The sequence below is a fragment of the Manis pentadactyla genome, chromosome 2 (assembly GCF_030020395.1).
Source record: "Manis pentadactyla isolate mManPen7 chromosome 2, mManPen7.hap1, whole genome shotgun sequence".
Classification (NCBI taxonomy): domain Eukaryota; kingdom Metazoa; phylum Chordata; class Mammalia; order Pholidota; family Manidae; genus Manis; species Manis pentadactyla.
In genome coordinates, this window is record NC_080020.1 from 100,860,656 (window position 1) to 100,888,245 (window position 27,590).

At 41.1% G+C, this 27,590-nt stretch overlaps 1 protein-coding gene across 6 annotated transcripts in view; it reads right to left on the reverse strand.

The window, feature by feature from the left end:
- Window positions 1-27,590, reverse strand: part of SNX18 (sorting nexin 18) — a 120,784-nt gene that overhangs the window by 14,182 nt on the left and 79,012 nt on the right. For 4 of the 6 annotated variants that reach the window (XR_005027721.2, XR_005027720.2, XM_036900365.2 and 1 more), the window contains one exon: window positions 3,791-4,142. The exons of the other annotated variants lie outside the window; for them this stretch is intronic. Coding sequence is in view for 2 of the 4 variants with exons in the window: in XM_036900365.2 (XP_036756260.2) it covers window positions 4,081-4,142 (62 nt within the window). In the remaining 2 variants the exon portion in view is untranslated. The remainder of the gene's footprint in view (window positions 1-3,790; window positions 4,143-27,590) is intronic. 6 annotated transcript variants of the gene reach the window in all.

Consider the following 27,590-nt stretch of genomic DNA (forward strand, 5'->3'; position numbering starts at 1 on the left):
AGGTACCCATGCCCTGGTCACCAGCACAGTGAAAGCTAAGTGGCAGGGTGCAGAGGAGGCCGTAGACTTCAACACTGAGTTGCAGCAATGGCTTCCTGTTCTCGAAGAAGCAAATAAGCTAATATACTCCTAGATCAAACAATTTCAGAGGTGACTGCCACAGTCAGAACGGTGGGGAATTAAATGCTTAGGGGTGGTTCTTGGAGTTGTTCCTGGATTCCAAGCCTGAGCCATGATTTAAATATTAATTCTTGTTTTCATAAAATAGTTAGAATGGTGCCTGTTACCTGTACCTAGATTCTAATACAGAGCACATGAACACATGAGAATGAGGAAAGCGGCCTGACATACGGAAAGTGCCTGACACTCACGGACAGGCCATGGTGGGCTCCTGTTGAACATAAACAATTTCTCAGAATGTCAGCTTCAGACAAGGTCCCTTTGTTGACTGTGATGGATCAAGACGTAAACAAGACGACTCCATATCACGTGCGAACATGGACAAACTATGGACATTGTCCAAATCACAAAAATGACCACACATGTCCCTAGTCTTATTCATCTGCTGCTTCTTTACCAATTACAACCTTAACCTTCCCTCCTGCTAAGTAATTGCTAGTAAGATACCTAATCACAGATGTGCCCCTCTTCCCAACAGCATCCCTTCCTGACACAGCCCCCTTTTCTTTGCCTCTGCACCGGTCATCTAACACAAGCTCAAATCCTGCAAGCCCTTTCTCCCTCCCTCTTCCAGTGTGTGGTTGGCTTTCCTGAAACAAGCAGTAAACCCAACAGATGTATCCGCTGATCTTTAGCTGAGAGGCATTGACGTACATAATTTTGTTTGAAAACCTCATGCTGTTCTAGTGGTATGGACTATTTATACTGGTACTTTCTATGAGTAAATGAGCTATTCAGTGTAGAATTAGTGTTCCTTTTCTGCCTTTTTCTCACTTATGCTTCTTCATGAAAGCCAAAAAATGCCATAGGAACAGCTTTGTGTCAGCAGAAGCACAGCAATCATTTGTATCAAATGATAAAAAGAAAATCATAAAAGGAAGGATAAATTGCAGGCATCAAGGCAATTAAAATTAGAGGAAATTAGAGAAAGCCTAGAATAACACAATTTGCTGGGCACTTGTGACATTCATATATATCACCGATTTAATCATCACAACTCTGCAGCAAAGTAGGAATCCTAATTTCCTTTCTATAGATGATAAAAACTGAGGCTCTGGAGCCTGATGACTCTCTTGGCAGTGACCTCCCACTTATCAAGTTGTATTGCTGATATCCAAACTTGAGTTGTTCAGTATCATGTGTTTCCACAACAGAAATAGAAATAATATAGACATTTCTAAATGAACACAAAAAACATTTTTTCTTTCCTAAGTATTGGGCCTTTGGTTTTGGTGTTATTTGTCAGAATAAGGAAGCATTTGTTCAATAAATATTTAATAGGTGCCTACTATGAGCAGATGTTTTAAAAATCCTTGATTTTGACAGCCCATTTTCTATTAGGGCTGAGGGCCTCTTCGCATAGTTAATAATTTTTTTATCTCTGTCTTGGGAAAAATATGAAATCAATAAAATGAGAATGTAAGCGAGGTATGCAAAAATTTGTGTGCATCTTTCCTAGAAGATAAATTTCACATGAAATAGATAATGCATCCACTTGCTGTTTAATGGTAAGATTAAAGAAATGAGAGTGATATACTAGACGGAGGAAATTCCATTAATATATATAAAGTGAGCTCATGATTCAATGTTGTTCCTATCAATCATTTCTACCTTAAGAGAGGTTATAAGAGTTTTAGTACTTCCGACTGTTTGAAACAGTCCCCTGGGGTTGTGAGTAAAAGCAAAGCCTCTGTAACCACGCCCTCAGGTCTAGGGGAGGAGGGGAGTATCTGAGTCAACACAGATATTTGAGGGAAAAAGATAGACTTTTACAAGCAGAACAAGGAAACCAGCATGGTTAATATTCAAACATCACTTATTTTTATGTTGAGAAGCATAATTACCCTGTGACTGGCTCTTGTTTATCCTAAGAAACAGGACTTGTTTAAAAGAGCTTCCAGCAATTCAGTGTGGCTGAAGGGAAAAGAGACTGTGGGGGATTGTGATGTATGACTTTGGTTGTAAGTGACAGAAATCCACTTGCTCCAGCTTCAGTGAAAAGGATCAATATACTGACAGAATCAATATACTTCAGTGAAAAGGATCAATACTGACAGAATCAATAACTGGGTAGCAACAACTAAGTTGCTAGGAAAGCAAGGATGTAAATGAGCCTCAGGAGCAACTGGACCAGTGTTTGAAACACAGCAACATTCAGAAATTATTTACTGAATGGAAGAATAAACTAGAAACTGGAATGATGCTAAGACTCTCTACATCTGGCTTCTTTGTCCTCACAGATACGTTTTTCCTACATGGAAGAAAATATAGCCACTGATAGCTAACAAAGCTCACCATCTTATAGCTTCTGCCACTAGAGAAGACTAATATCAAGCTCCTTCAGTTCCAGGTGGAAAAATTCCAAGAAAGGACTCTGGTTGGGCGAGCTGGGGCCAGGAGCCTGTCTCCAGAATGAGTAACTGTGGCCACTATGGCAAGGTCACAGTAGAACATTGAGGTTCCTCAAATAGTCATGTGAATTCTGGTGAGGGGGTGGGAAGTGGGAAAAGAGGAATCTGTATACCTTGGTGTGAGGTCAGCAGCCTGCGAAGAGGGATTCCATTAGAGACAGCCCTTAGGAAACACATTGCTGTGTCTCTGCTAGTTTGCTCAGACTGTCATAACAAGTGCTATAGGCTGGGAGGCATAAAGAGAAACTGATTTCCTCATAGTTCTGGAGGCTGAAGTCCAACATCAAGGTGTCTGCAGGGCTTGTTTCTTCTGAGACTTCTCTGCTTGGCTTCTTGCTTTCACATATTTTTTCCTTCTGAGTCTATGTCCTAACCTCTTGCTTTAAGGATACTGGTTATACTGGGTTAGGGCCCATACTAATTATTTCATTTAACTTCATTACCTCTTTAAAGACTTTATCTTCAAATACAATCCCATTTTTAGGTATGGGGGGGTTAGGACTTCAACATACGAATTTGAGAGGCATACAACCCAGCCCATAATAGTCTCCAATAAGAATATTGTTGAAGATGTTTATTACACATTGTTTTTTTAAAATTCTTTTTGAGCTGGATATCAGAAAAAGTTGTATGGCTTCTTTTTAGATTATTACCACCATTGTTCACTCAAATGGTCACATCTTCCCTTTTTCCCTGGCTTTTCTGAGGCTTACTGGCTAATATGTGACCCACTTGGAACAAGTGTATAGGATTTCATGGTATGATTTCTGTGTAGTCCTGTTTTCCAGCTATCTTTTTTGTTTCTAACTTGTGTTTCCTTTTTCTTTCTCACTTATTTATAACTCTTATTATCTTGCTCTGTGATGTGAGTCTCTGTATATTTTCTATCCTTTAAGGAATAAAGTGGAATAGATGCCAAAATAAACTCTTAATTCATCAGCTATATTTATATAAAAGAACATTACCAAGGAAAAGCAGAGGAAGCATATATGCTAATAATAGCTGTCCTTTGTAATAAATCACTTCAAATTTCTTTCTGGAAAGAAGTAGAGCCTATAAAGGAAGGTATAAATTAGGAAAAAATAAGATGTGTCACAAAACATTTTAAAAAACCCAACATTAACTAGGCAAAATCAATGCTTAAATTCGCACAAAGTGTGAAAATAAGCATCCCTCAATTGGTTTTTCTGTACATTTACCTAGACGCAGACCAAGTGTAGGAGGACTTGGGTTGCTGCCCGCGTGCCTGGGACTTGTGCTGGAAGAATCTTGTTGCAGACGTCTTTGCTGCAAGCATTTCTGCAGCAAACATTTTCACCACATGACCAACTGGCTGCAAGACAGCTTTGTCATAAAAGATACAAAAATAGCTAGTTGACAGTTTGGTTTGGCAATATGGTTTCAACAACCTGGTTGAAGGTTTCGTCTCATTTCTCCATGTCTCTATTGATGCAGTGCTCCCATTTTTATATTACATAAATCTTAGCCCTCAGAATGGTGAAATAGAGTGGTGAAGATCTGAGTCATTTCCCATAGAACATGCTGGAATATCTATCAACAGACATGGGACAACATGGTAAAAACAAACAATAGCATAGAAGGCTTTTACAACATGAGACAAAACTCAGTTACAAATATTAATACTAGTATTTGGAAACTGACACCTCTCTTAATGAAGAAATTTCAGTGAAAAAAGAAAAAGTGTGGTGCCAAACAAGGAGATGAATCAACAAGCAAAAAAATATAAAATATTGAACGCAAGAGTTTGAAGAGAAGTGCACAGGTAGAATCCACAAAATAAACTCAGTTATTTGTGCAGTATTGCCATGAATTGACACTCTATGTTTTGAATATATTCAAATATTTTGTATAAAGTCTTTTTAATTTTGTTATTTGTTTTTCACGTTACTTTGTGTCCTTTTTAATGAATGGTCCTTTTTTACTTTTCATGATTTTATCTTACACCACTAAATTGCCTTTGGTCGATTAGTTATGCCATGAAAATGTTTGTAGCAAAAAGGCTTGTGGCAAAGATGTCTACAACAAAGACATTTGTGGTGAAGATAATTAGAACTCTTGCCAGAACCTAAGTATTTTCTGAGCCCAATCAACTTCTCTTAATGGGCAATGATGCCATTCTGGCCCTGAGCCAGCCCCCCAAAGCACTTAGATTTATCAGACAGGCTGCCAGGAGGCAGACATTGCATCAGAAATGTGGCACCACACACGTGGCACTCATTTAAGTTAAGCACCTCCAAGGAGAACTGACTTCCCAAAAGACAGCAGAGAGCAAATGGCTGGTGCCCAGATGGCCTCCTGCTGAGGAGGGTGTTCTGGCCAGATACCAACCAGTGGCACCTCCCCAGGCCTCCACCTGGCTTCTCAGTCATAGAACCCCCAACACTGTCAACAGCCAAAGTGAAAATTAACCCAAACTGTCTGGTAGCCTTTAGTCCTATTTCATTTAGTTAATGTGCTGGACTCATAATATATTTTAAAGACAAATTGCCTTTTTCTCAATTCTCTGCTTCACTATTGTCCCAAATTACATTCAGTGGTTTGTCCTACCATTAATTCCACAGAGGCACTTTAAAAGGAGTCAGGGAAGTGCCCTACATGCTCCTAAGAACAGCAAAAGGGTCAGTGCCCCTAAGTCACAATGCGTGTGTGTGCTCTGACATCCAGTTCCCAGGGTACAGTGTGAGGAGGGGAAGTGAGGGGGGGAGGAGGGAGAAAGGGCATGAAATGAACTCTTGATGTGATGCAGGCTTCTGAGACCTAAAAAAATTACAGATGCTGGGAAAATGGACATTACATCCTTAAGTCCATAAAGTCTTTTAAGTGTAGAGTAAAATATACCTCCAATTGGCTCATGGAACAGAAAAGAATATTAGGGGAAAATCAAGGAAATCTGAATAAAGTATGGACTTTAACAATAAGGCATCAGTATTGGTTTATGACTCTCACAAATGTAACTTACTAATGTAAAATGTTAATAACAGGGGAAATTGGGTGCAGAGTATACAGGAACTCTCCATACTATCTTCCCAATAATTCTTTAGATGTCAAACTCTTCCAAAATAGAAATTTTATTTAAAAGAGGTATTTATATATTATTGTATTATATATAATATTAGTTTGCACTATATATGTATTATTCATGTATATGTGTAATACATATATATATACACACACACACACACACATATACACAATAGATTTGTTCCAAATCTGGAGAAAACGGTGGGTTATTGGTGGGGGTATAGAGGAAACAAGACTAACTGCGACTTAATAATTGTTGGAACTGGATGATGGCTACATGGATGGATATATTATCTCTTCTACTTCCACGTATTTTTGAAATTCTCCATAATACAATGTTCAAAAATATATACCTCCATTAAATTGAGAACTAAGAAGAAAATATCTATCTATAATTAAAGTGGCTTTTGCAAGAGACTTCTCTTTATCAGCAATCAGGAAAAAGAACTCTAGTCCAATGAACACTTTGTAGCTGAAGAGTAGCATATTTTACTGCTGCTAGAGTGTAGGCTTCCCATTTTGTAGGGCAAGTTAATGACACATCAAAGAATGTGCTTCAGTGGCTTTCCCTTCAGTGGTTTGCAATACGTTAGCTGACTCCCTCCTCCCAGCTGTCCTCTGTGATAGATGACCGACACTGGCTTCTCCAGATGGGGTCAGAGCCAGTGAAGTCACAGCTTTGGAAAGCTCAAGTTCTGGGTTTGCTCTGAGTAAAACCTCCTTCTTCACCAGTGACATGAAATGAGGATTGGTGAACTCTTGTGCACTTTGCCTGCCCACACCTCTCAGTGCTGCTAGAAGAGGGCCACAGAGAGAGAGCAGCCATCAGGAAAAGAGTGCCCAGCATTCCTCTTTTGAGAGTACCCCATTAAACTCCTCTTCCTGCTGCATCTCTTTTTTTATTTTTTTATTTTGGTATCATTAATCTACAATTACATGAAGGACATTATGTTTACTAGGCTCCCCCCTTCACCAAGTCCCACCCACATACCCCTTCACAGTCACTGTCCATCAGCGTAAGATGCTGTAAAATCACTACTTGTCTTCTCTGTGTTGCACAGCCCTCCCCGTGCCCCCACCAACACTATACATGCTAATCATAATGCCCCCTTTCTTTTTCCCTGCCCTTATCCCTCCCTTCCCACCCATCCTCCCCAGTCCCTTTCCCTTTGGTAACTGTTAGTCCATTCTTGGATTCTGTGATTTTGCTGCTGTTTTGTTCCTTCAGTTTTTCTTTGTTCTTATACTCCACATATGAGTGAAATCATTTGGTACTTGTCTTTCTCTGTCTGGCTTATTTCACTGAGCATAATACCCTCTAGCTCCATCCATGTTGTTGCAAATGGTAGGATCTGTTTTTTTCTTATGGCTGAGTAATATTCCATTGTGTATATGTACCACTTCTTCTTTATCCATTCATCTACTGATGGACATTTAGGTTGCTTCCATATCTTGGCTATTGTAAATAGTACTGCGATAAACATAGGGGTGATTTGTCTTTTTCAAACTGGAGTGCTGCATTCTTAGGATAAATTCCTAGAAGTAGAATTCCTGGGTCAAATGGTATTTCTATTTTGAGCATTTTGAGGAACCTCCATACTGCTTTCCACAATGGTTGAACTAATTTACATTTCCACCAGCAGTGTAGGAGGGTTCCCCTTTCTCCACAACCTTGCCAACATTTGTTGTTGTTTGTCTTTTGTACGGTAGCCATCCTTACTGGTGTGAGGTGATATCTCATTGTGGTTTTAATTTGCATTTCTCTGATGACAAGCAATGTGGAGCATCTTTTCATGTGTCTGTTGGCCATCTGAATTTCTTCTTTAGAGAACTGTCTATTCAGCTCCTCTGCCCATTTTTTAATTGGATTATTTGCTTTTTGTTTGTTGAATATGTGAGCTCTTTATGTATTTTGGATGTCAACCCTTTATCAGATCTGTCATTTATGAATATATTCTCCCATACTGTAGGATACCGTTTTGTTCTGTTGATGGTGTCCTTTGCTGTACAGAAGCTTTTCAGCTTGATATAGTCCCACTTGTTCATTTCTGTTTTGTTTCCCTTGCCTGGGGAGATATGTTCAAGAAGAGGTCACTCATGTTTTATGTCTAAGAGATTTTCGCCTACGTTTTTTTCTAAGACTTTTATGGTTTCATGATTTACGTTCAAGTCTTTGATCCATTTCGAATTTACTTTTGTGTATGGGGTTAGACAGTGATCCAGTTTCATTCTCCTACATGTAGCTGTCCAGTTTTGCCAGCACCATCTGTTGAAGAGACTGTCATTTCCCCATTGTATGTCCATGGCTCCTTTATTGAATATTAATTGACCATATATGTTTGGGTTAATGTTTGGAGTCTCTATTCTGTTCCATTGGTCTGTGGCTCTGTTCTTGTACCAGTACCAAATTGTCTTGATTACTGTGGCTTTGTAGTAGAGCTTGAAGTTGGGGAGTGAGATCCCCCCCCCCCACTTTATTCTTCCTTCTCAGGATTGCTTTAGCTACTCGGGGTCTTTGGTGTTTCCATATGAATTTTAGAACTATTTGTTCCAGTTCATTGAAGAATGCTGTTGGTAATTTGATAGGGATCCTGCTGCATCTCTCTTAGGTACCATCTACCCAGGCTCTCCAGTGAGAAGCCTGGGAGCCATTCACCCTTGACACCTCCACCTCCTTAATCTTCTAGAATCCAATCAGTCTCCAAGTGCTACAGATTCTACCACTTTCGTTTCTCTCAAATCTATTCGCACCTCTTTATCCCTATTGCCTACTGACAGTTCAAACTCTCATTCTCCATCACCTGACTACTTCTATGGTCTCCTACCTAGCCTACCCTTTTTCCAACCCCTGTAATCCACTTCAATGTTGCCACTAAGATGAATGGTATGATCATCTCGCTGGTTGTCTGAGAGCCCTCTCAACATTGCCCCACAACCTGCAGGACAAAGCATTTGCTCCTTAGTTTGGAACCCAAGGCTGTCTATAATCAGGCCTCTGTTTACCCCTCCTTCCTTTCATGTCCTGCTCCTCCTCCAAATTCAACTCTTATAGCTCCCAGAGTATGCCAGGTGGTGTCATATCCCTGTATCTTTGCTCCACAGTCGCCTCCTCATAGGATGCTCTGTCCTCACATGTCCTCTCAGTCAATATCTCCATATGATTCAGGACTGAGTTCAAGCATCACCCCTTAAAGAAAACTGTCTTGATCAGGGCCTGCCACAAAGGCAAGTGTGGGGTAAATCCAGCCCACACTCCGCTCACTGAATCCTGTGCTCTGGTATAGGAATTCCATGAGCTGAGAGGATGAGGCTCTGATTTACAAAGTACAATGTATGTACTAACTGCAACCCTCCTGTCCTAGCAGAATCTATTACTCTCTCTTTTGCGTCCTCACCCACTATACCCCATTCACACCGGCAGCCACTCACTGAACTTGTAGCTTAGTGGAGGGAAATGAGACAGAAATTTGAATCCAGAGCCCACTCAGGGCAATGCCACCTCTTTTCTGTCTTGTAACTGTTGCAACTAGATCAGAACCTGACACAAAGCACCCACTTAGTAAATGAATGTTGAGTAAATGAAACCACAAATGATACACAAGCTCAGAGCACCATATTATGTTATGAGTATATTTATTTAAGGCACAGTTTGCAAACAAGCCATGTGTTAGAACATCAGAATTTCACATCCAACAAAGCATGATCTGGTTCAGCAAGCCATGCTGGTAAATCTCCTGCTCATGCTAATGATCTCAAGATCCCTGTTAGAAGCAACCTCAGGAAGAGGCATACATCACTTCCTTGAACCACCCATCCCCTGCTCACTTACATAAAGACAGGACAGCTGAGAAGGCTTACAACAGGAGGCCTGTTGAAAACAAGTGTGGTTTCACCCTGTGTTTTGATTTCTGTTCAGGGAAAGGCATTTCCTTGTGCATTTGTGAGAGCCAAGTAACACATTCTGGGTGGAGAGGACTGTGGTTTTAAGCCTAGCATTGGACACTTGAGAAGGTGGCAGCATCCTAGAGCTGGCTGAGCACACAGCATGAGCAAGCACTTGTGTGGCAGGCCCCCAGGCATTGGGGATCGCTTTTGCTGCACTGTTTTCTGTTGGGACTGCAATATGAGGGAGGCCTGTTGATTTGTGTATAGTCTGTTATGCTTGGCAATACTCTCTAGTTAGCCCTGGTCAAATACTTGCTAACTTGTGAATTCTTCAGAAGAAAGGAGAATATAAAAAGATTCCAAGCATGTCCTTGTCTTCCCCTCGTTGCAGCGAGTTTAGGGCAGTGGGAAACAGTGAGCTGGACCCAGGGGCTGTCGAGAGAAGTAGGCAGACCCTGAGTTTAAGACAAGATGAGTCCTTATCTGTTTCACTTCCATGATGGGTTTCACCAACAGGGCTATTTTGGTCTATTTTAAGGAAGAAGAAAATCAGACCCTAGAAGACCATGTCAGAAAGCAGCTGGGGGAAAAAAAAAAAAGATTAAAACCATATCACTTGAGAAAGAAATAAATATTTGGGTTTTGTTAGAAACAGTGCTCCTATTCCCAATACTGTCAAATCCATAAAAATTAGCAGAAAAATATATCCCTGGGGTTTTTGCATGCACAGAGCATTTATTCTCTCCCATTTCTTAATTTGGCATATTCTTTCTTCAAGTATCAAATCTAGTAAATGTTCTTTAAACGGAAAGACAAAGCCATTAATGAATGCCAGAAAACAGTTTCCCAGCCTTCCAGCCAAACCACAAATATCCAAAAATGTGATTTCATTTTTAATAATATAATGAACTGAAGAACAGGAATATAAAGAGGAGAAAAATGTACTCTAAATATCTATCAAAAGGACTTCCAACTTCAGACTGGAGAAGACTGATGAAGAGAAGTGGCTAATCAATAGCTAATTTAAAATGCAATGCTGACAAAATTGAGAAGGCATTAGCAATCACTGAGCCCTAACCCCTCACATGGGCTTAATTAGTCACCTACTCTGGGTCCCTTGAAATTCAGTCCCCATTTAGAGTCTGCCTTTTCCTCATCTGTAAAATGGAGCCAAGGAGCCCACACCAGCCTAGAGACTGAACAGGATGTAGGGTGAAGACATTAACACTAGAACCTGTGTTCAAGTACCAATTCTTCTCCGGGGGAGGCTGCTAGGCTGACTTAACCCCAAAAAGGGAGGCCTCTGCACCCCTGATGCTGGGGGAAGAAGCAAGACAATTGGTAACTACTTGGGTGACATCTTGTCCAAAAAGTTCTCTCTAAACTGCTCCACAGCCCAGGTGAGAAGGCTTGGACTCCTCAGCTGTTTTCCCACAACACCTTGGCATATCTCTCTTGTTGCATCTGGACAGGTTATTGTAATGCAGTGCCTATTGTCTCCCTTGTTAGACCATGAACTTGAGAGCTGGAATATCTTTACAACTTCTGGTGCCAAGTATAGTGTCTGGAACATGAATTAACTAATTTACATGAAAGCATTATTCTTTGTATTGGAAGAACTCAAGTTCTTTTAGTTGTCCTACCGTATGATTATATAATTCTTACCATATTTTAGTACAAGCAAATGGGATGCATTATGTTTCAGGATATATCAATAAACAACTTTATAAACAGAGAAACTGAGGTACTTTACATCTAGACCAGTGCTTCTCCAACTTTAGTGTGAATGCAAAGCACATGGGAATCTTCTTAAAATGCAGATTGATTCATTTGGCCTGGGAGAGTCCTGAGATTACACCTTTCTTACAGGTGCCTGGTCCACAAAGTAACAGAACTTGAGCCAATGGGATTTAATTTTCTCTCCTGAAAGTTAAGCCCAGAGACAAATAGTTTAGGGCTGCTTTGGAGGTTCTGCCATGCCATCAGAGGCCCCCATTTCTTCTAAGTTTCTGCTTTTCTATCCTAGGTATGTTTTACAACCTCAAGGTCTCCTCTTGTTCTAAGAAGGCAGCTGCTGCTCTCACCATCACATCAATACTATCATCAGGAAAGAGGAGGAAGCACCAAGGACAAATGGGTGCGTGGCAGGGTCAGCCCCTCCATGGGAGCTTTCAGGAAGAACCCCACACAGTAACTTTGACTACATGGCAAAAACACTTCTTCTTTGTGGGTCTCCTTTACTCTTACACTGCTACCACACTCAACATACTTCTCACACCAAATGTGTGAGATTTTTTCCCCACACATTGAAACTAAGCAATTCTCAGCACCAGCTGGGTGTCCTACAATTTAACTCATTTAATACTGTCTACACGGAGACAGCATCAGATTCTAAAGGCCAAGGACTTGGTTCCACAAGACTGACTTGCCACTTCAGACCCTAATTGCAAGTCCAGGTTGTTACCCGTGCTTCTGACCAACTGGCTCTAAATCAGAGCTTCCCATGACCCCCTCCTTAGGTTCTATTAATTTTCTAGAGTGGCTCACAGAACTCAGGAAACAAGTTTACTTACTAGATTACTGGTTTATTACAAAGGATATTACTCTGAAACAGCCAGGAGGAAGAGATGCATAAGGCAAGATATGGGGAAAGGGGTTCTGAGCTTCCATACCCTCTCTGATTACCACTGTCCTAGAACCTCCAAGTGCTTACCAACCCTGAGGGTCTCCAGGCTCCAATCTTCTGAGTTCATACAAGGGCTTCACTACATAGGCATGATTGATTAAATAATGGATTAACAAATGAATTTAATGATCAAATCATTAAATCATGGTTGATTAAATCAACCATCAGTGATCGATTCAACCTCTCAGCCCCTGTCCCCACTCTCGCTGGGGAGAGGGACTGAAAGTTCCAACCCACACGAAGTTGCAGTTCCCCTCCAACCAGCTCCTATGGGTATGTACCATCCGGAAGTTACCTCACCGCACAGACACATGTGTGGTTGAAAGGGGTTTGTTATGAATATCAAGACACCTTAGGAAATTTCAAGGATGTGAGGAGCTCTGAAAATCAAATGTCTATTTCTTATTATGGAAATCACAGTATCATATTCACTTGCACTTTATTGGCCAAAACTAAGTCATGTATCTAAAGGAAGGCCTGATAATGTGTGTTTTCAGTTGGGTACATTGCTGATTACATGGAATTGAGGTTCTCTTAGTAAGGAAGAAGAGAAAATTGAATGCTGGGTAGACACCAGCAGTCTTCACTATGAATCAAAAGAGATTATCATGGCTCCCCATTAGTTACCTGAGACTTTGACCTTCAGATGTGCCCCATTCTTGAAGAGATCATGCTGTTACCCTGTCAAAGTACACTTGAAAAGTCATCTGTCTGTTGCAAGTTCTATCTTACATGCTCCCGGACTGCCCTTTGTGACTGACACCATCATCACACTTGGTTCTAAGACTTGAAGAAAGTTGAGGGAAACCAGCTCATCATACATACCCTTGCTGCCTCCTCTTTGGAATAACCTTAATATTCAGTGCTAAGTTTAGGTGAGGCTTTACTTTCATTCATGGGTTCTCAGATGCCAAGGAAACACTGTCACATCTCTGTGACATCAACAGAGACCCGGGCTCAAGGATGCTGGCTGGCCAGCCAGCTTACTGGCCATGAGGTTATGGGTTACAAATAAGGGAGTGTGTCCAAAGGGGATGTGCTATTTTCCCTGCCTGGTGCAAACTCATTCCTTGAGTAGCAGTAGAGTCACCAAGGTCCCAGCCTATTGATTCCTGCCTGAGTAATCACATTCTTTTCCTGGCCCTTGGCCCAGGACTTCCAGGGAGAAGTCAGGGGCCAAGAAGCAATATACACTCCTGAAAGGGAGGCTTCTTGAGTGATTAAAATGATGGCATCTGTCAGTGGCCCACAGGCAATAACAGAGGACATAGGTGGGGTGCTCTCTAAGGTGCCTGCCCTGTGTGCTGAGTCATGATGTGGAAGACAGAGAAAAGCTCAAATCAGAAACAGGCAAGAGAAAGGCTGTCATTTGTTTTCCTTCCTTTCCTCTAATTCAAGGAGTTTACTCCTCCAAAATTTCTATTTGAAATAATAAAAACAATTTCAGAATGGTTAATAACTATAGTGTACTCATCTAACAGTAGCATTTAATTCCTTGAAAATAATTTATGCAAATTAACGAAAAGCAACTTCTCTTTATAAATGTCATATGGTCTAGCTATATTTGTTTAACCATAAGATTTTGGGGGGGTGTGGGAAGAAGGGAAAAGAGTAATCCACAAATCTAAATGTATAGCAAGCCTTGTTACAAATCAATGTTTTTCATTATATATTTGTTACTATTTTTCAAGTCCTTTAGATTTTTTGATTAATAAAATACAAATTTGTTTTTAATTATGCTTGAATTTTTAACTGAGAAAATATATTATGGCAAAAAGCAATCATTGGATACTAAAAATAAAATGAGCATTATGTGAGATTATACAAAACTTTGACTATTAAACAGAGGTCCGTATACTTGCACATGTATAGTATGGTTTATTTTATAGTATCAGGGCATTAATATTTCTACCCATTTTCCATTGGGATTGTTTTCTATTGAGTTGGATCTAGAAGTTAGTCTTTCCATCCCTTTCATCTCAAAAAATGTGGAGTAAATGGGTGGACCGTGGCAAAGGTATCTGTAGATGAGAAACAAAAAGTTTAAAAGTTGGAAATTCAAAGGAAGTTGATACCTGACTCCTTTAACCCAATGGGTCTGAGTTTTACAAAGGAGTTGCAGAGAAGCATGCTTCATACATTCATGAACTAGTTATTTACAAAGTTATTTACCAAATGTTCCATTTACCTAGGAATTATTTTAGATGCCTCGAATACAACAGTGAATAAACAAGACAAAAATGCCTATATTCCCAGAGCTTACAATCTTTTTTTATGACTTGGAAGGGGAGAAAAAAATGCTAACCAAACTTTCCCCATAATGTTCCCAGCTAAATCACCACCCTAGTTTTGGCAGTACGATGAAGACTTTAGGACCAGAAAATTTTTACATATAACTGAAGGGTTCTATAAACCCATTGCTAAATCTTAGCATGCTGTAGCCTGCTGTTACCTTACCCATTTCTCCCTCAGCAAATAGTAAAACTAACTCTGAACACCTAGAATCAAATGTACTTTTTTTATTAAGGTATCATTGATATACACTCTTATCAAGGTTTCACATGAAAAACAATGTGGTTACTACATTCACCCATATTATCAAGTCCCCCCCATGCCCCATTGAAGTCACTATCCATCAGTGTAGTAAGATGCCACAGAGTCACTACTTGTCTTCTCTGTGCTACACTGTCTTCCCCATGACCCTCACACACACCATGTGTACTAATCATAATACTCCTCAATCCCCTTCTCCCTCCCTCCCCACCAGCCCTCCCTCACACCTCCCCTTTGGTAACCACTAGTCCCTTCTTGGAGTCTGTGAGTCTGCTGCTGTTTTGTTCCTTCAGTTTTGCTTCATCATTACACTCCACAAATGAGGGAAATCATTTGGTACTTGTCTTCTATGCCTGGCTTATTTCACTGAGCATAATACCCTCTAGCTCCATCCATGTTGTTGCAAATGGTAGGATTTGTTTCTTTCTTATGGCTGAATAATATTCCATTGTGTATATGTACCACCTCTTCTTTATCCATTCATCTACTGATGGACACACGTTGCTTCCCTATTTTGGCTATTGCAAGTACTGCTGTAATAAACACAGGGGTGCATATGTCTTTTTGAATCTGAGAACTTGTTTTATTTGGGTAAATTCCTAGGAGTGGAATTCCCGGGTCAAATGATATTTCTATTTTTAGTTTTTTGAGGAACCTCCATATTGCTTTCCTCAATGGTTGAACTAATTTATGTTTCCACCAGCAATGTAGGAGGGTTCCTCTTTCTCTGCATCCTTGCCAGCATTTGTTGTACATAGTCTTTTGGATGTTGGCCATCCTAACTGGTGTGAGGTGATATCTCAATGTAGTTTTAATTTGCATTTCCCTGATAATTAACAATGTGGAGCACATTTTCATGTGCCTATTGGTCATCTGAATTTCTTGTTTGAAGAACTGTTCATACCCTCAGCCCATTTTTTAATCAGGTTATTTACTTTTTGGGTGTTGAGATATGTGAGTTCTTTATATATTTTTGATGTTAACCCCTTGTCAGATATGTCATTTACAGATATATTCTCCCATACTGTAGGATGCCTTTTTGTTCTGCTGATGGTGTCCTTTGCTGTACAGAAGCTTTTTAGCTTGATGGAGACCCATTTGTTCATTTTTGCTTTTGTTTCCCTTGCCCAAGGAGATGCATTCAGGAAAAAGTTGCTCATGTTTATATTCAAGAATTTTGCCTATGTTTTCTTCTAAGAGTTTGATGGTTTCATGACTTACATTCAGGTCTTTTTTGAGTTTTCTCAAAAAAGTTTATTTTTGTGTATGGGGTTAGACAATAATCCAGTTTCATTCTCTTACATGTAGCTGTCCAGTAGTGCCAACACCAACTGTTGAAGAGGCTGTCATTTCCCCATTGTATGTCCATGGCTCGGTTATTGTATATTAATTGACCATATATGCTTAGGTTTATATCTGGGCTCTCGATTCTGTTCCATTGATCTATGGGTCTGTTCTTACGCCAGTACCAAACTATCTTGATTATTGTGGCTTTGTAGTAGAGCTTGAAGTCAGGGAGCATAATTCCCCCTACTTTGTTCTTCCTTCTCAGGATTGCTTTGGCTATTTGGGGTCTTTGTGGTTCCATATGAATTTTAGAACTATTTGTTCCAGTTCATTGAAGAATGCTGTTGGTATTTTGATAGGAATTGCATTGAATCTGCAGATTGCTTTAGGCAGGATGACTATTTTGACAATATTAATTCTTACTATCCATGAGCATAGGATGTGTTTCCATTTATTGATATCTTCTGTAATTTCTCGCATGAGTGTGTTGTAGTTTTCAGGGTATAGGTCTTTCACTTCCTTGATAAGGTTTATTCCCAGGTAATTTATTCTTTTTGATGCATTTGTGAATAGAATTGTTTTCCTGAAGAATCACCATAAATTTCATTCCCTCTGACCTCAATGATGACTTTAGATACCATCAAATGAAATATTCATTTCCAGAGGGAACACTGATTTAAGGAGGGGAACTGTTTACCTTATTTCTTATTTCTCAGAAACTCCCTCAGACATTTAATTTTAAAAATATCTCATAGTGTCTTGTGAGGATGTTGATCAAAGTCATCCAGAGAATACAGTGAACTGGGCAACTATCCTACATTCTACTCCTTGAGGTCCCTGGCAGGAGTTCCAAGAAGCATTTGACGCTCAGATACAAATAAATGCACACTTGACCAAACTGTTAAATAAATGTCAGTATCAGACATCAGCAACAGAAGGAAGAATAACAAAATGGTCATAGAAAATAGGTTTTGTTGCCTGCCCACTGAAACCCCTGCCCTATTGCCAAAGAAAACAGATGTGACTGCTCTTGAGCCTTTCCTTCTTCCTGTCTTTATTCAACAAATACTGGAATGTGCCAGGCCCTGGGCTATGCCTGAGGATACAGGTCAGGAGCCCCAAAACAAAGGTGGGCCTTCCTTAGCTTCACTCCCTGCTATCCTTTCTGGGATGACACTCCTGGCACCCCACTTGGGCCTTCAGGTCACCCTGGGGCACTTGGGAGGCAAGGGACCCAGTAGGAATGTGAAACTCACACTGCCTGCTGTGCTGGGAGTAAGAAAGCCCCAGGAGTCTTGTGTCTGCCCACGTGCATGGCCAGCTCACTTGTAGCTTGCAGGAAGTGTTATCTCAGAGCTTTCACAGTTCTTAACACGTGGGGAGAGAGCAGCTGGGTTTCTGCTGTGGCAGACCAGCTGCACATGCCTTCTCAGCATCCTCCACGTCTGATCAAGGCCCCAAGGTCAGGTCCATTGCAGATATTGCCAGCCCTTTATCACAACTCACCTTTTTTGATTTTGTAAGGAGTTCTTGGGTGTCCTCTCTGGTTAAGTAAATATAAGATAAGTAGCTACATATGATTTTGGAAGTAAGCATGTAAAAGAATATTTTGATATGGCAACGAATTGGGACTTGGCTGCTTTTGGTGGGAGACATTAGACAATGTTCCCTGCACTGCACCCTCCATACACATCCCATACCCCTTTTTCAGCATCCATGAGTCTACAAAGGGCAAAGGGGACAAGGAGCCCCCAGGGAAAGGAGGTAAAGCAAAGCATGTTCTTCAGTGTTGTTCTAGAGTTTTCCTGGCACTTACAGAACAGCTCTTCTCAAGGGACAAAAATCTTTGTAGCACGGTGGAAAATGGAAGACATGCAAAGGTCTTTGGAAATCCCTGCAGTGCAGCCTCAAATACTCTGAATGAAGTGCTCTCAGGTTGTGGAAAGACCCTAGCAACCTCCTGTGCCCCATTCTGCTGGATGATTCCAGTCCCACTCCCCACCCCACCCCCAGCAACCAGGGACCTCCCCTTTATTTTCTGTGGTGCCAGACATGATTTCATGAGGGAAAAAAAAAGAGGTTTGCTTTTTAATATTTTAGAAAGCTTATGGTCTCTTTTATAGCCATTGAATTTGAGGAATATATATATATATACACATATATTCCCTACAAATATACATACAGCACATACATGTATACATACATAAACATATATAATATTTTGATACATAATAACACATAACAATACGTTATTATATATAATAACATATCAGGATATAACAGTCATTCTGAGCCACAGCTGTGGAAGGACACACCTGCATTGCCCCAGCCTGATGCTGGTGAGGAGCTAGGTGGTGTTGAACCCCTGGATGAAGTCTCATGACAAGAAGCAGAGTTGTGGATCCACAGCAGGCTCCTGGAACTGCTTTTTATTCCTGTCTGATATTTTTTTTTAAGTCAACCTGATTTTAATGGACAGATTTCCACGTTTTAATTACCCATCACGCACCTGCCCTATTCTGGAAGACTGTAGGAGAACTGTCTTTTGGGGTTGCCACCCCCAGTTCCTTTCTGTCATTATGACCATCAAGAAGCTGGGAGTCTTCATGCATCTTTTTTAAGTCTGTCCAGACAGTCCCCTGGAAATTCTTACTTCATCAGGATTGTTCTGGGCATCTGAGGGCCAGCACCTATTTCTGCTGACAGTGGTGAGCCTTCTCCTAAGACATGAGCCTGTGTCCCATGGTGGTCTTTGAGTCTGGGCTTCTCTGACCTTTGCTCATCTGCCAAGGTACCACATTTGAACACCAGGGTGAGTTTAGGTGCTGAAAACTGAGGCCCATAATCATCATAGTCCCAGTTTAATTCTCTTTTAAAAGCATATTTCCAATTGGAACCCCTGCAAGACTCTGCCAAGGGAGCCCCACTCCCCCACCCCCATTAGCCACAGGAGGTGATGGTTCCCTTTGTCTTCACTGTGCAGCCTGGCCTGTAGGCCACCTGCCCTCATTGCCTAAATCCATTTGCCCTTGTGTAAACACGAGGTCAGCCCAATCAATCAACTTCAAGAGGCTCCTCTGGAAAGCTACAGACCACTTCTCTTCTGGGAGTGACAAAGCAGAGCTTAATCAGCTCAGATGAGCTTTGTTTCATAGAAAGAGACCGGGCGCTATTGGGCCTAAATTTGAATCTTGGGGGTATAACTTACTTTGGATTAGCTACTAAATATCTCTAGTCCTCAATATTCTCATCTGTGGAATAAAAATTTAAAATAGTCCTACTTCTTAGGGTTCTTTGAAGGTTAAATGAGTGTGTACTACATATTTAGGCTATACCTGATACATAATAAGCCATCAATAAATATTTTGGCAAGTGCTGGACTTGACATTGGCTTTGACAAATTCATTCATCCATCTCCTCATTTAAGATGTATTTGTTGAGCACATATGATATGCTCTTTATTGTGATCAGCCACAAATCAAGGACAGCCACTTTACATAAATTATAAATACATATATGGATGCTAATGTTTTCTGAAGGTTTTTAAACCCATTAGGCCTGCAAAAAACCTGGAGTTTTCAAATGCTCATTTCCCCTGATTCCTGGATTTAAAACTTATTTCCCTGTTCAGTGGCCAAACCACCATGACCTCTGAGAGCAAATATTCACTGCCAGCCTTGAAGACTGTTAGGAAATTCATGGCAGGACTTTTAAAATTCCTTTTACAATCAGGTTTTCCAAAATATAGACTTCTGCAAAGCATGTGATTTTCTTCTGCATTTATATTCCCCTCTATTGAGATAAATACTGTCTAAATGAGATACATAAAATAAATAAGAGGTTTAAATCTATCTGAAAGAGAGACGTGTCTGCACAGAATCACTGCTCAGGTAGTTGTTTTTGGGAGATGGGGAGGTCCCCACCTCAGGCCTTCAAGGGACTTGCACGGTTACAAAATCGAGCCTTAGACGGATGTGCCCAGACTTCAAACCCCAGCCTCTACCGCTCATCCTGGGTGACCTTAGGCAAGCTGCTGACTCCCTCTATGCTTCTGTTTTCTTTATCTATCAAGATGGGCAGTGAAAACACCTAGCCTGTATGATCATCATGGGGCTAAAATGAACTGATGCATTAAAAATATCAACCACTGAAACTCAGAAGAATAAAAACAGAAGGTGGCCACTGGTCCCTCGGCCCATTTCCCTTATGGGAGTCCTGTGTTCAGCCCAGACAAAGCCAGGTGAACTCTTGGTTCCAACTCTATTCTGTGAGCCAAACTTACACTTTTGAAAATGCAGAAATGGAAGTTCAGATATATAAATTACCCAAGGTCAGGCAACTGGTTGAGGTAGGTGTGGTGCCATTGAACTATTTAGTATCTAAATTATCATTCCCCTGCCTCAGGATCTAAGTACATTTTGGGGAGTGAGTGAATGTCTTAGATTCTGTTGAGTCTTCTTTGAAGCAGCACCACTGCTTAGTACACAAAACACGAGCATCTCAATCCTTGTATTTGCAACTGGAGGCAGGATTTTACTAATCTCGTGAAGAGGACTCGCTTGGGGTGTGTGTTAAAACTTTGCCATTTCCTAGTTTCTATCCTTAAATTCAGATTCACCAGGCCCAAGGTTTTTAGCCTTTTCAGCTGGGAAACCAAGTGATTTCAGTATCAGAAAGACACTGCCTTGAGTTTGGGAGGAATATTTCTTATCTGCCTGAGACTTGGCTAAATAGAAAGAACTTTCACGTTTTCTTTTAAAGAAACCACAAATCCCCTCATCCCTTGGGCCTGGAGCAGGCCCCACTGCTGGTCAGAGAACACAGCTCCTCTGGGTGACCCAGCCCCCTTCTCCATGGTTTGGCTGGGCTCCTGAGAAAAACCACTCCGATGAGAGGGAGCCCTGGAGCTTCCTGCACCCAGCCCTCACTCGGCTGTGTGTGTGCCGGGGAGAGGGCGTGGTTTGACTGTGTCCAGGCCACCAAGATGCACAGACAAGCTGGGACTCAGTCTTCAAGGCCTAGATTCCATCTCCAACTGGTGCCAACAGTTCACTGTGGTCATAACCCTCTGGATTACTTCAGAGGAAGCCAGTTATCTGCCAGACTTCCTTTGTTCTTCAGGGCTCTATATTGGCATCGCTGCCAAGGATATGTTTTGGCTGGATCTGTTACCCTGGCTTCTGCACATCTCTGGGAAGCTACAAAGAGAGAAACATGGCCCATGATAGAGAAGGGGAGCTGGAGTTTTTGTCTGACTGAACGCAGGACCGTACAAGGGAAATGTGCTCCAGGGACCAGGTGATCACTGAACAATGACCAGCATCTTCCCAAGACAGCCATGAGTCCCTCAGTCTTTTCAGAGCTCAGAATGCCAGCTGGAGCAGGGACATGCCAGCCTTCTGGGGATCCCTGGAAACTCCTCTTTGTGCAATTGGAGAAGAGAAAGGGGCAGAGGGCTCCTTGTCTCTATTAAGGAGGGTCAATATACAGTACAATCTGTACTGGCCCTGTTTGGGTTTTGCAGAGGGACATGAAACTCAACAGACCACAGCATTCATTGACAGTGAATGGTTATGGACAATGTGGCTGTTCCCCCAAATACTCGTTCAACATTATCAATCATGTGCAACTCTGCTGTCATATATACTCAGCAAAGTACTGCACATCATTTTAAGTTCAGCTCAAATCCCTCTCCTCTCAGATCCCTCCTCTGACTTCTAGGGGATCCTTTAGCTAATGGTGATTATCATGTGGCTTGTTCAGATGTTTTATATATGGTGACATCTTCGCAGTCTCTTCTAGAGAGGAGAAAGTGTTTCATTTTTACATTCACCATGGCAACCAGAATCAAACTTTACATACAGTAGGTGCTCAATAAAAGTTACATTAATAACAGCCTTGTTAGAAGAGAATAAACTCAGTCATGTGGACTATAATATTCAACATTTATTTATTGGCAGAGAGAGAGAAGTGAAAAAGGAATTAGCCAGATCATTTTACTTGGATTCCTTCTAAGCACAAACTAAGTGAGACATGCACCGAAACAACAGCCTGGTTTAATGGTATGAACTTGACTTTGTGATAACTATCCTTAAAGCCATCCTGGATTTGTTTCCCTACAAAAAAGCAAGATTTTGAACACAGTTCTGTGAAATGTCCCTTTAGAGAGATTTCTCAGCACTAAATAAAAGAGTGACTTATTAACATTGCAAAAGAGGTCTGGCTGTTAGTTTTGGCCAGGGACAAGTACTGAGCTGGCTCCAGTGGAAGATGGCAGGATGAGATAAACATGGCTATATGGTGTCACTGAAATGGACTTATTTTCATCAGAAGCAAAAGTCAAGTATCCTGAGGGAAATGGGTTGTTTTGCTTTGCTTTGAATTACTACAGCTTTCTAAAATTGATTTTTGCCTCTATAGGTATGGAATTTCCCAATGGACTCCAACTTCCATGGAGAGAGACTTGGAAACCTGTGCTCCTCTAGGTGCCTGGAAAGAGCACTCAGCGGAGTCGATGGAGCAGTAGATTCGAGATCTGAGCCCTGCTTCCTGCACCAGAGGCTGACTGGCATGTCCTTTGAAAGGCTATGAGGTCCAGATTCAAGGGTGGTGAATCAAAGTTTGCACCTAGCTTTTGGTAGAATCTATGGATCCAGACCAGAGTACTCAGTGCTTTCTGGGTCTAAACAAATGGTGTGTCAGCTTGCAAAGTAAGAAGAAGTTCCACGAAGAGCAATGAGGGTGCAGAATCTACCAAGGTGTCTCCTTTCCCACCTACCATTGCCCAGCACACACACAGGTCTAATCTATCTCTGTCCAAAACCCAAAGTCACCTTGTGCAAGCAGTCTGGGAACTTCTAATTTTGGAGGGAGAGTTAATGGAGACTCTTCCATCAGTTCTCCCACCCATGTTCACAGAACAGGGACTGTGGGTCTCCAAGCATGGCAGAGCTCGGACTGGTTTTATCAAATCATTCATCAGCAAAGGTGACCCCTGATGCCATCATCAGATGCTGCCTGGTCATTATATCAGGAATGGGTTAACTGAGTGGAATTGGAAACCAGATCACTGGATTCCCATCCTGCTGCTGCCATTCCTCTGTCTACTTGTGCTTCAGTTTCTTCCTCTATAGAATGTGCTTACAAACCCTAACCTCATAGGACTTTCTAAAGAATTAAATGAAATATTCCTTGTAAAGTGCTTAATGTGGTAAGAGCTTAAGAAATGTCAACTAATATCATTTCCTACTTGGTCTTAAAAGAAAGTCTACTTCCTCAGTAATGCAAAGATGGATTCATCTCAGCTGAGCATGATCTTGCCTTTCTATGCTCCTAATTTCTAGTCCTCTCTTTTAGTAATTTGGACTAATATTTTAATTCAAATATAGAAGAAGGGGGATTAGATGCTCACAGTCACTCCCAGGGAGCCAGGGCTTACATAATTCCGATAACAACTTTATACAAACCACTGTGTTAGTTGCTGTGGAAAATACACAATAAGCACTTAATCAATATTTTAATCAAATTATTCCCTAGCTTCAGCAAGAAGGACATTTACCAAAAGGTAAATGCAGCACTGTGGATACAAGGGTTATAATAATTACATCATAGTTAGTATGATTTATGTGAAAGACTCTAACAGTGACAGGAATCCATTTATCCTTCAGATTTGTTAAACTATATGAGTGTGATATATTCAAATTCATGTTAAACTTTTTTACAGTGAATTACACTCTACATAGAAAACACCTGAATCTGAATGAGTGGAAAGTAGAAACTGAAATTTGAATTTGGTTAATGGTGACATAAAGTTTTCAGTTTGCCAGACAGCACTTGCACTTATTACATATGTAAAAATGTCATTTCTCTTAGACAAGCAGCTGCAAGACAGGGAGAACATAGACCTTAACCCACAAATAGGTCTGATAATACCCTGATATATAGGTACACTGAGGTTCAAAGGTATCAAGGGGCTTTCCCAAGAGCTGGGATGAAAGTCTCAGAAAAAAACATTTTAAGTTAGACAGTGTTTTGGAAGTGCTTTGTGGGGAAGAAAATATGAATCAACACTCATGCAAACTACAGGCACTTAACAGGTGGCTACGCTGCCACATTGGCCATGTTGAACACTGTAGGTGAAGATGTCCCTTGAAGGAGTTTGCAGTGTACAGGACACAGGGGTATTGAAGCAGCATGTTCTGGACACAGCAGGGTGCAAACAAGGGAGTGGTCACTTCAAGAAAGTTAAAAGGAGAGGGTTTTCTCAAGGAACAGATACACAAATTGACTCAAAAAGCTGAGAAGTAGATGTGCATCAGAAAGACAAGGGAGGAGAAAAGAATGACAGGGCAAAGGAGTGGCACAGGCTGGGGAACAGCCTGATCAGACTTGTGTTTTCACATCCTTTGGGGTAGCTGCCTGGAGGAAGGATTGGAAGCAGGGATACAAACCACTGGAATAGGCCAGGCTACAGATGGTGACCGCTGGACAGAGGCAGTGAAGTCTTGAGGGTAAAGAGGCAGAGACGACATAAGAGGTGTTAAAGAGGTAGAGTTGACGGAATTTGGTCACTCTTCAACACTCTTCAAGCTTGGAGGGGAGGGAAAGATGGAGGTGAAGGATGACATCCATGTTTCCAACTTGAGTACTGGGGAGTATGGTGGTGTCATTCACTTAGGAAAGAAACCCAGGAAAGAAGATGATAATATCATTGGCTCAGTGTTGTCCTCTCAGGTGACTTTCTGGGATCTGAGTTGTTATGGATGACTTCTCAGTCCTCACCTTTTGATTTAGGTCACTTCCTTTTCACTCACCTTCCTGGCATGTTAGCTAACAATTAACTACAAGAGAGGAAACACAACATCCCAGCTGTGTTTTTCAAATGATTACCTAGCAGTAAAGCACAACGACAATGTGGGCTTCAAGTGGAAGACACAGGTGCATGCTCTTAGCACAGTGCCCATGTAATTTGTCTTTGCGTATGTGTCAGGGCCTAATAAGCACCTGCTATATCTCTATGGTTGGGTACTGGTACTTAATAAAAACTTGCTGAATGATAGTTATACTGCCTATGAAGCCTGACTGTAGGTGTAGATAATGGAAATCTGCACTAGGGTCTGGGCTCCAGGAGCTCAGGGACATCTTTGTGTAGGTTGAAAAGTCTCTGTCAATCAGCCTGTGGGTCCTCATGGTACCCCCACAGCCCTCTACTAAAGGCAGGAGCATCCATTCTGGAGGGTGTAGCTCTTCAGGGAGCATGGCTTGGCCAGTGTTATTGTCTTTGGTGAACACAGCTCTGAGTCGCATGCAGCTTGGGAGGGGAACTTGGGCTGGTTTCTAGCCCCTCACTGGTCCTCTCATACATTCCCCCCACCTTGATACAACTTCAGCCACAGTGTGAGGCAGCCCTGGGACCTTGGAAAACAGCTCTCAACCTCCTACAGCCTCCATTGGTTCCTGTCTCTTGGTTTTCATGCCTTTGTGTATTCTTGTCTTGAGTGTATTCTCTTGTGTATTCTTCACTTCTAATGAAGAGAATACAGCAAAAGTGATGGAATGTCACATCTGAGATGATGTCACATCTGAGATGATGTCACAAGAAGACTGTGACTTCCATCTTGCTTACCCTGATGTATTGTGAACCGCCTTATGGAGAGGCCTATGTGGCAAGGAACGCATGGCTCTGAGAGTCAGCAAGGACTAAAGGCTTGCCAATAGCTATGGAGAGAGCTGAGGAGCAGACCTCCCCCAAGTTGAGCTGTGAGATAATTACAGCCCTCACAGACACCGTGGTGTGGCAGTCTTACAAGAAAGACTTGTTAAGACTTATTGAGGCAAAGGCATACAGAAAAGCTGCATTCAGAGTCCTGATCCATAAAAAATGTGAGATAGCATTTGTTGTTTTAAGCGTAAGTTTTGGGGTTATTTGTTACATAGCAATAGATAACTGATACAATGCACATGCACCACTACCCCCTCCAACCAACACATATACACCCCCAGGGATACAAGATGGGATCATTTCATCAAATATCATGGCCTGAAATCAGGGGAGGTATAGCTCCAAAGGGATTCTGGTGCTCAAAAGCACACGTTCATTACAACATCCAATTCAAGCTGTTTTGACTGAACATACAAGTGTCAAAATACGAAAGGAAAGCATTCTCTGACACCCTAGCCAGAGAGCAGGTTGATTTCGGTTACTTTCCTTTCACTCACCCTCCTGGCATCTTAGCTAACAATTAACTACAAGAGAAGAAACACTTTCACGTGAGTGCCTCAGGAATAGATTTGTACTGACCTGGCTTACAAGAGACTTTGCAGAACCACATATCCTGGGGGTGAGGAGTGGGAGCACAGAGTTGACAGCTATTTTTTCTTCCATTCACCCCTTGAGATGGAAACTGCAGGACACCAAGTTTGAGTGGAATTTTTCTATTACTTTAGACCTATCTGCTCTGAATTTTCAGTTTCCATTATTACATATGCCCTGAAATACTCCTCATTGACAGGGACTGTTCATTTCTCTTCCCATTAGAAGGGAAATTGAACGACCTAAGAAGAAGCTGAAATATTGATGAATCTTTTGCCACAGTATTATGTATTTGTAGTTCAATTTTGAAATATTGGCATTGAGGTCTTAATTAAATTTTTTCCTCCAATATGTCCCCAAACACTAAAATAAGGTACTTGTAGGCTCTGAATTACTTCAGGTGTTCCAGAACATGTGATTTATAGGGCTGAATTCTCCTGGCTTTCTCACTTCTATGTCCTCATTTACCATGCCTGGCTCACAGTAAATACACTGGGAAAAATAAAACTCTTGTCAAGCATTTGATCACTAGAAAGAGTAAAAGTTAAATTAAGTACTAAGGAGACTATGATTTGTTAACAATAATCCACTAGAGTCCAAGTCTCTCAAATTGTCCATGAGAAAAACTCATAAAGTGGAGAGAACTTAGAAAGTGACTTGAATACCAGGAAAATTCATCATGATTATTATTGCTTAGGACTATTTGGAGTATATCATTTTGTGAAGCTTCCACATAGTGTGGTACTTGATTGATACTTTTTGGCACGCAATTGATTGGTTAATTAATTCTCAATTAGTTTGATCTTCTAAAATGCAAATATGACATTGGTGGATTTAGTCAATGTGTATCTTCAGTTTAATAGCTGCTCAGTGGACTACTGGGTCTTTGTGATCCTTGCATAAACACCGAGAGCCATTATACATTACTATATAATGAACTGAGCACGCTTTTAAAGATCTGTTTACTCACAGTCAAGGTAAAAAAAAAATTCATATTCTGTTTTTATAAACCTAAAGTTGGTGAAAGTTCCAAAGACCTGGGGAAGAAGAATCGTGTATCAAATGAGATCTTTGAAGAGCCAAGGGTTGCAGCCAGGGCCGAAGATGGAAAGAGCCTTATTTGTCTTTCTTTGCATATTTCTCCAAAAACAAAAAGCTTTAAAAGCTTAAAAAAAAAAAAAGAAAGGTTTTATTTTCTTAATTTGCATTGATCTGTATTTTCCAAGACCATTAG